Source organism: Eucyclogobius newberryi, unplaced genomic scaffold, assembly GCF_026437365.1.
Source record: "Eucyclogobius newberryi isolate DKJ021-1_F unplaced genomic scaffold, fEucNew1.0.hap1 SCAF_17, whole genome shotgun sequence".
Lineage (NCBI taxonomy): Eukaryota > Metazoa > Chordata > Actinopteri > Gobiiformes > Gobiidae > Eucyclogobius > Eucyclogobius newberryi.
Window position 1 is genome coordinate 3,756,395 of NW_027315801.1, and position 16,391 is coordinate 3,772,785.

At 47.2% G+C, this 16,391-nt stretch overlaps 1 protein-coding gene across 1 annotated transcript in view; it reads left to right on the forward strand.

Annotated features, from left to right (window-relative positions):
• Positions 1-484: 484 nt before the first annotated feature.
• The window catches only part of LOC140362641 (nucleolar protein 4-like), a 244,557-nt gene continuing 228,650 nt past the window's right edge, over positions 485-16,391 (forward strand). Inside the window, exons 1-2 of the mRNA XM_072448783.1 lie at positions 485-782; positions 891-927. Coding sequence (XP_072304884.1) covers positions 487-782; positions 891-927 — 333 coding nt within the window. The 5' untranslated portion in view covers positions 485-486. The remainder of the gene's footprint in view (positions 783-890; positions 928-16,391) is intronic.

The window sequence follows — 16,391 nt, forward strand, 5'->3', positions numbered from 1 at the left end:
ATTTGTTTTCAATTAAGGATTTATTGAAATATTCCCACTTTGATCATTTTTTTTGTTGTTGAACATGTTGCAGTTGGGACATTTTTAGTTGCAACTTTTTGAGTGTTTTCGAGTGTTTCTACTGCAAAGTCAGATTAAACAAAGACACCTTTTGAAAAGTTAACGATTATTTCAGAAAGACAAGCGACATGCAACATTATATTTTCCAGTAAGGATTTATTTAAAATAAATCTGCTGTGATTATACATTTTTCTGTGGAATATTTAACACTTTGGACATTTTTTGTGAGATAATTAAGTACGAATTCAACCAAGAAACCTTCAGCTAAGTCTTTTTTTCCCTCGTGAAGTGAACGGTATGGGAGACGTGGACACCCCCCATCGTCACAGCGGGAACCTCCAGCTGCACACGAGCACCGAGGACACCCGGAGTCCCGCCGGTGGTGACCGCGGCGGCGGCGGCGGCGGTGGTGGTGGTGGTGGGCTCATGGTGACGGACGCGGCGGCGGGCGGAGGGAGCGACGTGTACGGAGAGTTCCAACACTGGTGCTTGCGGACCTACGGGGACTCCGGCAAGACCAAGACCGTGACCAGGCGCAAATACAACAAAATCCTCCAGACTCTGCTCCAGGGAGACGAGGAGAACGACAACAACAACAACAACAACCACCACCACCACCGGGCGTTCCTGCTCGAGGGGGAGAAGAAGCACAACTACAACAACATCAACGCCAAGTTTAAGTTCTGGGTCAAGTCCAAGGGTTTCCAGGTCAGGACGGGGCCGGGGACGATGATGGACGGGACCATGGACGGGACCATGGACGGGACCATGGACGGGACCATGGACGGGACCATGGACGGGACCATGGACGGGACCATGGACGGGACCATGGACGGGCCGGTGCTCTACGTTCCCATCAAGACGGCGGTTAGTGGTTCTTCCTCTTTTGCCTTTTCTTCCCCTCTCAGTGTGTGTGTATGTGTGTGTGTATGTGTGTGTGCGAGTGAGTGAGTGTGTGTGTGTGTATGTGTGTGCGAGTGAGTGAGTGAGTGTGTGTGTGCGAGTGAGTGTGAGTGAGAGTGAGCGTGAGTGTGCGTCAGTGAGTGTGCGAGTGAGTGAGTGTGCGTGAGAGTGAGCGTGAGAGTGAGAGTGAGTGAGTGCGTGAGAGTGAGCTTGAGCGTGAGAGTGAGCGTGAGAGTGAGCGTGAGAGTGAGCGTGAGAGTGAGCGTGAGAGTGAGAGTGAGCGTGAGAGTGAGAGTGTGCGTGAGAGTGAGAGTGTGCGTGAGAGTGTGCGTGAGAGTGAGCTTGAGTGAGTGCGTGAGAGTGAGCTTGAGCGTGAGAGTGAGCGTGAGAGTGAGCGTGAGAGTGAGCGTGAGAGTGAGCGTGAGAGTGAGCGAGTGCGTGAGAGTGAGCTTGAGAGTGAGCGTGAGAGTGAGCGAGTGCGTGAGAGTGAGCGTGAGAGTGAGCGAGTGCGTGAGAGTGAGCGTGAGAGTGAGCGAGTGCGTGAGAGTGAGCGTGAGAGTGAGCGTGAGAGTGAGCGAGTGCGTGAGAGTGAGCTTGAGAGTGAGAGTGAGCGAGTGCGTGAGAGTGAGCGTGAGAGTGAGCGAGTGCGTGAGAGTGAGCGTGAGAGTGAGCGAGTGCGTGAGAGTGAGCGTGAGAGTGAGCGTGAGAGTGAGCGAGTGCGTGAGAGTGAGCTTGAGAGTGAGCGTGAGAGTGAGCGAGTGCGTGAGAGTGAGCGTGAGAGTGAGCGAGTGCGTGAGAGTGAGCGTGAGAGTGAGCGAGTGCGTGAGAGTGTGCGTGAGAGTGAGCGTGTGTGAGCGTGAGTGAGCGAGCGTGAGAGCGTGAGAGTGTGAGTGTGTTTTTATTGTGTGTTTTTTGTGTGTGTGTTGTCTGTGTGTGTGTTGTCTGTGTGTGTGTGTTGTCTGTGTGTGTGTTGTCTGTGTGTGTGTGTTGTCTGTGTGTGTGTTGTCTGTGTGTGTGTGTTGTCTGTGTGTGTGTTGTCTGTGTGTGTGTGTTGTCTGTGTGTGTGTTGTCTGTGTGTGTGTGTTGTCTGTGTGTGTGTTGTCTGTGTGTGTGTTGTCTGTGTGTGTGTGTTGTCTGTGTGTGTGTTGTCTGTGTGTGTGTTGTCTGTGTGTGTGTGTTGTCTGTGTGTGTGTTGTCTGTGTGTGTGTGTTGTCTGTGTGTGTGTTGTCTGTGTGTGTGTTGTCTGTGTGTGTGTTGTCTGTGTGTGTGTGTTGTCTGTGTGTGTGTTGTCTGTGTGTGTGTGTTGTCTGTGTGTGTGTGTTGTCTGTGTGTGTGTTGTCTGTGTGTGTGTTGTCTGTGTGTGTGTGTTGTCTGTGTGTGTGTTGTCTGTGTGTGTGTGTTGTCTGTGTGTGTGTTGTCTGTGTGTGTGTGTTGTCTGTGTGTGTGTTGTCTGTGTGTGTGTGTTGTCTGTGTGTGTGTTGTCTGTGTGTGTGTGTTGTCTGTGTGTGTGTTGTCTGTGTGTGTGTTGTCTGTGTGTGTGTGTTGTCTGTGTGTGTGTGTTGTCTGTGTGTGTGTTGTCTGTGTGTGTGTTGTCTGTGTGTGTGTGTTGTCTGTGTGTGTGTTGTCTGTGTGTGTGTGTTGTCTGTGTGTGTGTTGTCTGTGTGTGTGTTGTCTGTGTGTGTGTTGTCTGTGTGTGTGTGTTGTCTGTGTGTGTGTGTTGTCTGTGTGTGTGTTGTCTGTGTGTGTGTTGTCTGTGTGTGTGTTGTCTGTGTGTTTTGCTGGAGTTGGTTCTAACTTTCCACACGTTTTACTTTGAAAAGAGAAGTATTTGTCAGAACATCTGGCTGAAGTCCTCGTGCGTTGAGTCAGAGCTTGAAACCTTGAACTGGAATAAACGATACTGCTTTTTTTCATATCTTTTTGCGATAAAAAGTTATTTGACGTGAAAGACGACAGAATCTAGTGTTGGCCTCTTTAAAAACAAGAGGGAGAACCGACCCCAGTGTGACAGGGACATGTGTGGGTCGGTTGTTCTTCTTGTTTTTAATGGAGTTTTCTCTCAAAACACTCTGGACATTTAAAAAAAAAATACTTTTTTTGTTTCTGGAGATAAAACGATAAGATGAGTCTTGCAATAAATAAACCCCGGTCTCCCATCCCACCACAGCTAGAGAGTTTGGAATTGCAACAGGTCCCATCAAATGAACTTTACTTTACAATCAGGAAGACAAGACGGCCAAAGAGCTGTGTTTTTTGTTTTTCTCTTGTTTTCTATGTAAGTATCACTGCCTAATATGATTATTAGCATATTCATGTGGCACCAGTGCAAAGGTGGCGGGACGGGGGCCGAAGAGGGACAGGTGGTCGCCCCATGTGAGCCGTTACTTTCATATTGACTTAAGCTGAAAGAAGCCTGTGTGGTTAAAGGCTGTTATCTAATACTTTACCTGGACTTGTGCCTTTGAGCAACACCTGTGCAGTTAAGGACCGGGATGTAGTAGTAGTAGTAGTAGTAGTAGTAGTAGTAGTAGTAGTAGTAGTAGTAGTAGTAGTAGTAGTAGTAGTAGTAGTAGTAGTCTACTACTACTACTAGTAGTAGTAGTACTCTACTGCTAGTAGTAGTAGTAGTCTACTACTACTACTAGTAGTAGTAGTACTCTACTGCTAGTAGTAGTAGTAGTCTACTACTACTACTAGTAATAGTAGTACTCTACTGCTAGTAGTAGTAGTAGTCTACTACTACTACTAGTAGTAGTAGTACTCTACTGCTAGTAGTAGTAGTAGTCTACTACTACTACTAGTAGTAGTAGTACTCTACTGCTAGTAGTAGTAGTAGTCTACTGCTAGTAGTAGTAGTAGTAGTAGTAGTAGTAGTAGTAGTAGTAGTAGTAGTAGGACGACTCCATCCATCCATTCATCTTCTGCCACTTTATCCGGGGCCGGGTCGCGGGGGCAGCAGTCTGAGCAGGGACTCCCAGACCTCCTTCTCCCCAGACACTTCCTCTAACTCCTCCGGGGGGATCCCGAGGCGTTCCCAGGCCAGCCGAGAGACATAGTCTCTCCAGCGTGTCCTGGGTCTTCCCCGGGGCCTCTTCCTGGTGGGACATGCCTGAAACACCTCCCGAGGGAGGCGCCCAGGAGGCATCCGGAACAGATGCCCGAGCCACCTCAGCTGGCTCCTCTCGACTTGGAGGAGCAGCGGCTCTACTCCGAGCTCCCCCCGTGTGGCCGAGCTCCTCACCTTATCTCTAAGGGAGCGCCCAGCCACACGGCGGAGGAAACTCATTTCGACCGCTTGTATCCGCGATCTTGTTCTTTCGGTCACTACCCAAAGCTCATGATCATAGGTGAGGGCAGGAACGTAGACCGACCGGTAAATAGAGAGCTTTGCCTTTCGGCTCAGCTCCCTCTTCACCACAACGGTCCGATGCAGCGACTGCATCACTGCAGCCGCTGCACCGATCCGCCTGTCGATCTCACGCTCCATCCTTCCCTCACTCGTGAACAAGACCCCGAGATACTTGAACTCCTCCACTTGGGGCAAGGACACCTCACCCACCTGGAGAGGGCAAGCCACCTTTTTCCGGTCGAGAACCATGGCCTCGGATTTGGAGGTGCTGATTCTCATCCCAGCCGCTTCACACTCGGCTGCAAACCGTCCCTGTGCATGTTGCAGGTCCGAGTTTGATGGAGCCATCAGGACAACATCGTCTGCAAACAGCAGAGATGAGATCCTGTGGTCCCCAAACCGGACACCCTCCGACCCCTGACTGCGCCTAGAAATTCTGTCCATAAAAATTATGAACAGAACCGGTGACAAAGGGCAGCCCTGGCGGAGTCCAACATGCACTGGGAACAGGTCTGACTTACTGCCGGCAATGCGAACACAGCTCCTGCTCCGGTCATATAGGGACCGGACAGCCCTGAGCATTGGGTCCCGGAGCACCCCCCAAAGGACACCCCGAGGGACACGGTCGAAAGCCTTCTCCAGATCCACAAAGCACATGTGGACTGGTTGGGCAAACTCCCATGAACCCTCGAGCACCCGATGGAGGGTATAGAGCTGGTCCAGTGTTCCACGACCGGGACGAAAACCACTCTGCTCCTCCTGAATCCGAGGTTCGACTATCGGTCGGATTCTCCTCTCCAGTACCTTGGAATAGACCTTACCCGGGAGGCTGAGGAGTGTGATCCCTCTGTAGTTGGAACACACCCTCCGGTCCCCCTTCTTGAACAGAGGGACCACCACCCCGGTCTGCCAGTCCAGAGGCACGGTCCCCAAACGCCACGCGATGTTGCAGAGACGTGTCAACCAAGACAGTCCTACAACATCCAGATACTTTAGGTACTCAGGGCGGATCTCATCCACCCCCGGAGCCCTGCCACCGAGGAGTTTGCGAACAACCTCAGTGACTTCAGCTTGGGTGATGGATGAGCCAGCCTCCGAGTCCCCGGTCTCTACTTCCTCTTCGGAAGACGTGACTGAGGGATTAAGAAGATCCTCAAAGTATTCCTTCCACCGTCCGACGACATCCCCAGTCGAGGTCAGCAGGCCTCCACCCGCACCGTAAACGGTGTTGGTGAGACACTGCTTCCCCCTCCTGAGGCGCCGGACGGTTTGCCAGAATTTCTTTGGTGCCGACCGATTGTCCTCCTCCATGGCCTCCCCGAACTCCTCCCAGGCCCGGGTTTTTGCCTCTGCGACAGCACGAGCCGCGGCTCGCTTGGCCTGCCGATACCCGTCGATGACCTCCGGAGACCTACAAGCCAGAGTGGCCTGATAGGCCTCCTTCTTCAGTCTGACGGCATCCCTTACTTCCACCACCGGGTTCGGGGGTTGCCGCCACGACAGGCACCGGAGACCTTGCGACCACAGCTCCGAGCAGCCGCATCAACAATGGAGGCGGAGAACATGGTCCACTCGGACTCAATGTCCCCAGCCTCCCCCGGGACATAGGAGAAGCTCTCCCGGAGGTGCGAGTTGAATACCCTACTGACAGAGGGCTCCACTAGACGTTCCCAACAGACCCTCACAATGCGCTTGGGTCTGCCAAGTCTGTCCGGCTTCCTCCTCCGCCAGCGGATCCAACTCACCACCAGGTGGTGATCAGTTGACAACTCTGCCCCTCTCTTCACCCGAGTGTCCAAGACACGCGGCCGGAGGTCTGATGACACGACAACAAAGTCGATCATTGACCTCCGGCCTAGGGTGTCCTGGTGCCATGTGCACTGATGAACACCCTTGTGCTTGAACATGGTGTTCGTTATGGACAATCCTAGCACTAGCATGGCTAGCACAGAAGTCCAATAACTGAACACCGCTCGGGTTCAGATCGGGGAAGCCGTTCTTCCCGATCACCCCTCTCCAGGTGTCACTGTCATTGCCCACGTGGGCGTTGAAGTCCCCCAGTAGAACAACGGAGTCCCCGGTCGGTGCACTGTCCAGTACCCCTCCCAAGGACTCCAAGAAGGCCGGGTACTCTGCACTGCTGTTCGGCCCGTAGGCCGCCACAACAGTGAGAGACCTGTCCCCCACCCGAAGGCGGAGGGACGCGACCCTCTCGTTCACCGGGGTGAACTCCAACACGTGGCGGCTGAGTTGAGGGGCTATCAGCAAGCCCACACCAGCCCGCCGCCTCTCCCCGCGGGCAACACCAGAGAAGTGGAGCGTCCAGCCCCTCTCGAGGAGATGGGTTCCAGAGCCCAAACTGTGCGTGGAGGTGAGGCCGACTATATCTAGTCGGTATCGCTCAACCTCCCGCACAAGCTCAGGCTCTTTCCCCCCCAGCGAGGTGACATTCCATGTCCCCAGAGTTAGTCTCTGTGTCTGGAGATCTGGTCGCCGAGGCCCCTGCCGTCGACTGCCGCCCAGATCTCTCTGCACCGGCCCCTTATGGATCCTCCTGCGGGTGGTGGGCCCATTGATCTAAAATGCAGTTACACTAAATATATTTATAAATTTGCCAAAAACTATAAACAAATTTATCCCAGAATAGCGAACTTTTTAGGTTATAATTTCACTTCCTGTTTGCAATTGATGACAACATACTAGGAAATTACCCAGCAACCACTGGGCAAAAACTAATCTAACATCACTTTTTTTTTAATTTGAAAGCAGTTTTGTTTTGTCAAAAAATGTGTTTCTTTGTGTAAATTATGCATAAACTTCCTGTCATTTGCTACAGATTTTTTTAGTTTTCTCCAAAAATACCTACTCAATTCGTGTGAAACAATCATTCTTACGTACAACAGGTATTAATAGACCAAATAAAGTCAAAATTAGAAAACGGCAAAAACACGTCATACGTCACTTTAATTGAACTTTAACTAAGACAAATTTCATAACGAAGAGTTCATTTTACATTGGTCAGTTTCCTTCAGTCATTTGATTTTCATCGAGACACATCGCACGTCATAAACCATAAATCATTCAGACATTTTTGGCCCGTAGCTTTATCAGACAGTGCGGTGTGAGATGGGGATGAGAAGGGGAAGGACGACTCAACTGCAGCACGCCTCTTGACCCTTTCAATTTCAAAATAAAACAATTGAAAAAGAAAGAAAGAAACAAACAAACAAACAAAAAACTGAGTACAAAATCTTCAGTATTGGCCTGTAACAAATGATTACAATGTCGTTACGTGAAGTGGGAATTCTTTGATTTTCAGAAAATATGAAAAAGATTTATTGCCATTGCCAATGAACAGAATTCACAAACAGAGGAACATGCATACAATGATAAAACAAGCTATAGAAGTCAAAAAGAAAAACAATGTAAATCTGCTATAGTATTAAAAAATAAATAAAAAATTGGATTACTAGGAAAACTAATTTTACTGTTTCCAATTAGTGTCTATGTGTTTTTATATTTTGTTTTTTGCTCTGTGTTTTATCTTTAATTCTCTTTAATTTTAATGTAGTTTTGTCCATTTTATTAGATTTTTTTTTTTTTTTTGACCAATTAGTCAGTAGTTGTTTAGAACACAAAATACCGGTAAATATATTTTGTTATTGTTGTCTTTTAAATTTTTATTATTATTTATTTTTTACAAAATTTGACTCAGATGAAGGCTGATGGAGCATATTTACAGAGAAAATAGGTTTGATTAAATTTACTATAAGATGAAAATAGACTTAGTATGTACAGTTAGAATTGCAGAAGTAGTGCAGTAGAGTAGTGTTTTCAAGTCCGTCAGCCCAGATAGCAATTATCCGATCACTAAGTCAGTCGGTAATTATTGCAGTAATCAATTAACACCAATGAGTCGATTAAAAACTAACTCATACTTCAGACGAGTGTCGAGTTTTATTGTCTATAAGTATCTTTTATTTTCCAGTCCTAGTCTCGGTTTATCAAGAACGCAGCTGATACTCGTTATTTTAGCTTGAATCGTTTGAAGCACAACATTAATTGACACACTTAAACCTCGTCAGGGGAATAGCGCTTATACAAAACGGCGAGCCTTCAGCCTTGACCCGATGTCGCCCAGGTCACCGTGGTAACCCTCTACTTGCACTGTAGTCATAAGTGCGACAACAGATCCCAAACGATCACGTGCAGGCATTCGGTTTTTGCCACAGCGAGGACTCGTACAGGTGACTGCAACAAAAGCTGCACGTTCCGGAGACGCCTGTTGGCATGGTTACGGCGCGGCTAATTTCACCCTGTCCCGTATCATTTCATATTCAGATGGAGCGGCGGCGGCGGAGGGGCAGAGGGGCGGGGGAATCCTAGTGTTTGGAGACAATTGTTTTGTCGCGAGGCAGCAGCGAGCCTGAGGGTGTATCCAACGATTTAGAACGATATCCATAATCTTATATGTATATATATTTTAAATTTTTGCACGTTTTGCTATATTTGTTCTAGTGCATCCAGGAGTTTTAATTCTTCTTTTTCTTTCTTTTTTTTCAAATTTTATGATTTTTATATTATAAAAACAGAAAGAACAAACAAAACAGGACCAGGTAGAGCAAAAAATATGTCTGTTTGCCGTAACCCGACCGACTGTAAAAAAAATTGCTGACTGAAAAAATAAATAAATCAGTATTTTGTCAAAATTATGCCAAATATATATTTTTGTCTTATATCTCGCCGACTCACCGACCACTTTTTCAAAAAAGCGCCATGTTGAATAATTTTGTATCACTGGAACTCGCTAGAAATATTTTAAAGCTGAAAATGTCGCGAAAACCGTCGAGAAATGAAACTTAACAGAAACGGAAAACGTCTCATTGACTGTTGAAGCCCGACGCCTGGCGGTCACTGCGGGTCACTGGCAGAATCCAAAAATGGCGACAACCTGTGTCGGTGACAGATCGGTCGAAGCGAGGAAACAGTGAGAATTAAGAATAAGTTGATGGTTTTAAGACACGGGGTGTGATGTGCTAGTGGACTTGACAGGTGAAAAAGAGGAGATTGATTGCTATTCTGTGACGCTGAGTGCCAACCGAGCGTCCGAACATTCAAACAAAGTGGAGTTAATTATCATTAAGTAAGTGGATTTTACATACACATTTGGAATTTTTTATGCCTTCAAAGTAAAAAAAAAAAAGAAGAATTTACCTACCTACCGACCCACTTGAAAAATGTTGGGTTGTGTTACAGCAAACATACAATTTATTTGGGGCAGCCCCAGAGAATGAAAAGTTAAAAATCTAGTACACAAGTACACTCTACAAGTATCCATTAATCACACCCGTCGCTGGAGTCCAATATCAAATCAAATCAAATCAATTTATTTTTGTAAGGCCCAAAATCACAACAACAGTTGCCTCTGAGGGCCACAGGGAGAAATGAATCAACAATGTCTGTGGTGGCGATGAAGTCAGACAATGTCTGTGGTGGCGAGGGACGATGTCCCAGGGTCCTCTATCCTTAGACTCTCCTTCTCGGCCAGGAAAAACTACAAAAAAACCTCTTTGGGAAAAAAGCGTAGAAACCTGGAGGAGTTCCAGTGAAGGAGAGATCCGACTCTCACAGACGGACACGAGGGAGACTGGAGCTGGAGCCACTCTTCAGGCAGATGAGGGACCGACTGAGGCGAACTGGACCCACTCTTCAGGCAGATGAGGGACCGACTGAGGCGAACTGGACCCACTCTTCAGGCAGATGAGGGACCGAATGAGGCGAACTGGACCCACTCTTCAGGCAGATGAGGGACCGACTGAGGCGAACTGGACCCACTCTTCAGGCAGATGAGGGACCGACTGAGGCGAACTGGACCCACTCTTCAGGCAGATGAGGGACCGACTGAGGCGAACTGGACCCACTCTTCAGGCAGATGAGGGACCGTCGGAGTCGAGCTGGACCCACTCTTCAGGCAGATGAGGGACCGTCGGAGGCGAGCTGGACCCACTCCTCAGGCAGATGAGGGACCGTCGGGGGCGAGCTGGACCCGCTCCTCAGGCAGATGAGGGACCGACTGAGGCGAACTGGACCCACTCTTCAGGCAGATGAGGGACCGACTGAGGCGAACTGGACCCACTCTTCAGGCAGATGAGGGACCGACTGAGGCGAACTGGACCCACTCTTCAGGCAGATGAGGGACCGACTGAGGCGAACTGGACCCACTCTTCAGGCAGATGAGGGACCGACTGAGGCGAACTGGACCCACTCTTCAGGCAGATGAGAGACCGTCGGAGTCGAGCTGGACCCACTCCTCAGGCAGATGAGGGACCGACTGAGGCGAGCTGGACCCGCTCCTCAGGCAGATGAGGGACCGTCCACACAGGGCAGGGACCACTTCACCAGGGGAGGGGCATCTGGGTCCACAGGTCCTCAGGGGTGAAAGAAAGAAAAAGAAGGTGGTGAACAGTTTGCAAGTGGAATTAAAAAATAAATATTGTTTGATAGCATAAGTAGTCGGAAGAAGAGGATAGTGCTCAAGCTGTCATACTTCCCCCAGCATAATTACTCCTAAGGCAGCATAGCTAAAGCTGTGGGTTTATGTTTCTGTTCCTAACTACTCTGACCATAAACGATTTCGAAGAGGAACGTTTTAAGCCTGGACTTAAATGAAGAGACTGTGTCAGCATATTTAACATGGGTCGGGAGCTGATTCCATAACACAGGAGCTTGGTAGCTAAACGCTCTACCTCCTACAGTACTTTTAGAGACTCTTGGCACCACCAGAAGGCCGGCATTTTGAGAGCGAAGAGCTCTGTTTGGATGATATGGTTCTATAGCATCTTTGAGGTAGGATGGGGCCATGTCATTTATGGCTTTGTAGGTCAAGAGTAGAATTTTGAATTTGATTCTGGACTCGACGGGGAGCCAGTGAAGAGACTTCAGCACCGGCGTAATGTGCTCTCTTCTTTTTGTTCCTGTTAGTAATCTTGCTGCTGCATTTTGAACCAGTTGAAAGCTTTTTATGGAGCTTTTAGGACACGCTGCAAGCAGGGAGTTACAGTAGTCTAATCTAGTCGTTAAAAATGCATGGATAAGTTTTTCGGCATCACTTTTAGGCAGGATTCTTCTGATTTTGGCTCTTGTTGCGCAAATGGAAATAGGCTGTTTTACAAGCTTGATTTATATGTGCTTTAAATGAGAGCTCCTGGTCAAATAAGACTCCAAGGTTTCTTACAGTAGAACTGGAGGCTACACTAACATTGTCCAGTGTGACTATCTGCTCAGATAGAGCGTCTCGTAGATGCTTAGGGCCAAGCACAATGACCTCGGTTTTTTCAGGGTTAAGAAGCAGGTAGTTAAGTGTCATCCAGGTTTTTATCTCCTTCACACAAGTACTAAGTCTGTCTACTTGATCGCTCTGATCAGGTTTCATTGATAAATACAGCTGAGTGTCGTCTGCATAGCAGTGGAAGTTAATGCCATGCTTTCTGATAATGTTGCCTAATGGCAGCATATAAAGAGTAAACAGAATTGGACCGAGTACCGAACCCTGTGGCACACCGTAAATTACTTTAGAGCATGGTGAGGAGCTCTGGTTTACATTAACAAATTGGTACCTATCAGATAGATAGGATTTAAACCAGCTGAGGGCGGTTCCTCCAACACCTACATCACATTCTAACCTCTGCAGTAGAATGTTGTGGTCAATGGTGTCAAACGCTGCGCTGAGGTCCAACAGGACCAGGATTGAGACCAGTCCATCGTCAGCGGCTAATAACAAATCATTTGTGACATTAACTAGTGCAGTTTCAGTGCTGTGGTGGGCTCTGAACCCTGACTGGAAAACTTCAAATAAGTTATTATCCTGCAGGTGGCGACAAAGCTGTTTTACTACAACTTTTTCAAGGATTTTAGAGACGAAGGGAAGATTTGAAATAGGTCTGTAGTTTACCAATAGGTCGGGATCTAGATTAGGCTTTTTCAGAAGAGGTTTAATGACTGCATGTTTGAAGGACTGTGGAACATAGCCACTTTCGAGTGAAGTATTTATTATATTAAGAATAGGGTCTATAATTAGGGGGAGAATGTCTTTGAGGAGTCTGCTTGGAATGGGGTCTAGGACACAAGTTGAGCTTTTAGAGGACATAATGGCTGAAGTTATCTCTGCTTGATCAACAGCTGTGAACCTTTCTAAGTTTACAGGTGGATTTATATGGGACGTTAGATTTACAGCTTGGGCTAGTTCAGGGCTAATGGCGGGGGTAATTTCATTTAATTTATCTCTGATTGTTTTTATTTTATTGTTAAAAAATAGGAGGAAATCATCAGAGCTGAGTGTAGCTGGGATTGAGGGCTCTACTGCACTGTGACAGTTTGTTAGCCTAGCTACAGTGCTGAAAAGGAATTTAGTGTTACTTTTGTTGACTTCTATTAGATTTGAATAATATCTGGTTTGGGCCTTACGCAGAGCCTGCTTATAGGACAGCAGGCAACTTTTCCATGCTTTTAGGGATTCTTCGGTGTGAGAGCGACTAAATAATCCCTCTAACTTTCTAACTCTTTGTTTATGTGAACGCAGTTCTTGGTTGTACCATGGGGAGGCGCGCTTTGGCCTAATGACCTTCTGTTTTAACGGCGCGACAACGTCAAGAGCAGACTTCAGAGAATTCATGGTCAAGTCGACAAATTGATCACTTAAACTGGGACTAAAGCTGTTCTCAGCAGGATCACATGACATGTCACTGAATATTGGCTCTATTATTTCTTTGAATTTTGAGATAGATTTTTCAGATATTGTCCTTTTCATTATAACTTTATTTTGTGGGACTGGATGATCTTTAAGAATAAACTGAAAGGTAATTAGGAAATGATCTGACAATATAGGGGTTTGAGGGAGGACAATGAGGTCACTAATCTCTGTTCCATACGTTAGGACAAGATCCAGAGTGTTCTTGTGAGTGTGAGTCGGCTTATTTACATTCTGAGTGAAACCAATGCTGTCTAACAAGGCGCTGAAGGCATTACTGAGAGCGTCATCACTCATGTTCACGTGGATATTAAAGTCTCCAGCTATAACTATTTTATCCCAGGCTAACACTAAGTTTGATATAAAGTCAGAAAACTCTGTTAAAAACTCTGAGTAGGGACCAGGAGGTCGGTAGATAACTATGAACAAAACTCCTTTTTGTTTTTTCATATTTGGACATGTGATCGACAGCATAAGGCTTTCAAATGAGTGAAATGCATTGTTAGTTTTAGGGCTCATGAGTAGGCTTGAGTGTGAGATCACTGCCACACCACCACCTCGGCCTGTGCTCCTGGCAGTCTGAAAGTTAACATGGGTGGGTGGGGTGGACTCATTTAGTCTGACGTAGTCGTCTTGTTGAAGCCACATTTCAGTTAGAGCTAGAAGATCTATGTTATAGTCACTAATTAATTCATTAACTAAGAGCGATTTGGAGGAAATTGCTCTAATGTTTAGCAGTCCACATTTTACGTGTTTATTCATTTGTATATTTGTGTCATTTGTGAAGTTATTTGGTCTGACGCCTGAAATATTTTTTCTGAGATGTGACTTTTTGGCATTATTTGTACGAGGGACACGAGGGACACACACAGTCTCTATCTGTCTTGAATCTGAACACTTCACATGTAACAGAACGGGCGAGAGTTCAGCGACAGAGGAGCGTCTTAAACTGCTGCTCTGCGCCCAGGGCTCATCCCTAGATGGTCACTTAACACGACTAAGACTATCGGTCAAATTCCGAACTAATAGGGATGTGCCATCCCTGCGTATGAGCCCGGGATTTCCCCAAAACGCACTCCAGTTATCAATAAAGACAACGTTGTTTTGAGGGCACCATCTGGATAACCAGTTGTTGAATGCTGAGAGACAGCTGTACAATTCAGCATTGATCCGATTGGGCAGGGGACCAGAAAATATTACAGTGTCTGACATCGACTTCGCTAGGTCACACACCGCGGCTACTTGAACTTTGAGCACCTCTGATTGTCTCCGCCGGGCGTCGTTACCGCCTGCGTGAATCACGACTCGCCGGAAACGGGTCCTACTCTGCTTTAAGATCCTAAGGTTTCCTTCGATGTCACCCATTCTGGCCCCCGGGTAACACCTAACGCTAGCAGCTGGCAGCTTCACGTCTCTAACAATAGAACTCCCGATTACAAGAGTTTCTCTTGTGTGTTCAGCGGGCGTGTGATCGCTGAGGGGAGAAAACCTATTATAGACGTGAAGCTCACGGCGCTCTGAGGTTCGGCGTTTAGCGCCTTGTCCCCTCCGAACTGTCACAAATTGGTCCCTATTCTGTTCCTGGTCTAGTCCCGGCTGCACGGGAGACGCTGAGGGGCTGAGCTCGGCCTTACTGCTACTGCTAATGCTAATGCTACGCCCTACAGCGCAGTCCGGTAGCCCTCGCGCTAAAACCGAACTTTAACTGGACTTTAGCTCCTCTAAACAGCGGATCCGCGCTTCTAACTCTGTAACCCTGGCCTCCAAAACTACCACTACACTGCACTTCACGCACCTATCATCAGAGAAGGAGCCAGGGTTCTGACTCGACATATGACAGCTCAAACAGGTAAAGGTAGATCCAGCCATGACGCTAGCGGCTAGGCTACGCTAGGCTAGTTCAGGCTGGAGCTAGAGAGTGAGGAGGGCTTTTTAATCCACGAAATACTGAAAAGCGAGCGGTTTGAGGCTCCGGATTGTTTGCGGAGAAATCAAACGTTCACTTTCGTGTATATGATGCGTAAATAGTGTGTATAATTCGTGGATTAATCGGTAAAAGGCTCTAAGAACGAACAGCTCTGAAAACGCGACACACTCACCGGAAATGACGTCACCGGAACTACCTATAATATATATATATTATATAATATAATATCTGAGGTTTGTCGTTTTAAAGTCGCCGACGATCCTCATCCATCTCCGTCCGGTGTTTGTGAATAACTGGGGCAGTCCCAAAACACACATGGTAACGACGAGCCTCTTGAAATACACAGTTTGTCCAGCATGCGGCAGTAGTGTGCGCGTTGACTGGTGTCGTAACTAAACGTAGCACATTTTCCCAACAGAATTCAACTCCGAGCGTGGTCGTCGTCCTCCATTGCGTGCGCTTATATTTTCCTATTCTTCGTCCGTCAAAACAAAATCACATCGAGAACGCAGTATTATTCAGGAACGCAGTATTATTCGAGAACGCAGTATTATTTCTGTCCCGTGCAGTCCATCAGACGTTTGCAGAGTTCTGTTGGGATTGATTGGATTAATAATCATTGATCGGTTGTTTACCACGACGAAAACGGACGAGCCAAAAACGACCGCGTAACAGTTGTACATTCTTTTGTGTTTATGTCCGGTTTTAGCTTTGTGCGCTTCATATTTGAAAGAACAAGGCTAAACAAAATGCAACTTCAAGTTCAACTGCTATTTACTTATCGATTATGAACGTTGTTATTGAACAGTTGATTGTGAGTTTGCGCAAAGAGTGTGAGTGTGCAGAGGAACCTCATCACAAAAGGCTCGATATTCAATACAAATCTCTTAAACCGCAATGATAATAACAGAGGTAGAAAGTCACTAATTACAAATACCTGTACTTGTAGTAGTCTACTTGTTACTGAGTGTAATTCTAGCCATGTAATTGTACTTTGTTACATTTAAACTCAGGAGTTATGGAGTATTACATCGTCCCAATACACAGTCGTCTCACCGCTGTCTCTGCTCCCACAAACGCCACGGCATCACCCCCTCATTTTGAACATTTCGAAGCGTTGTTCGATTGGCGAAAGCTCTGTCTCTCCGCTGAGGAAGAGCGAAGGAGCAGCAGTACTCGTCCGCGGATTAAACTACTGCACATAAACGAGGCAACTGGAAGCACTCACGAATTAGCAAAGGGTCGCTAAACTGGCGCCTGGGATTAGTTGTGGATTGATTAGTTTGGAGAGGTGTGAAAAGCTGTTAAAATTGCTACCGACTCGCGTGAAGAAGCTGGAGAAGCCGTTTCACGATTTAGCCACATTTCTTCACATTGTTGACACATTTCAAACTCAAACAGGCTCG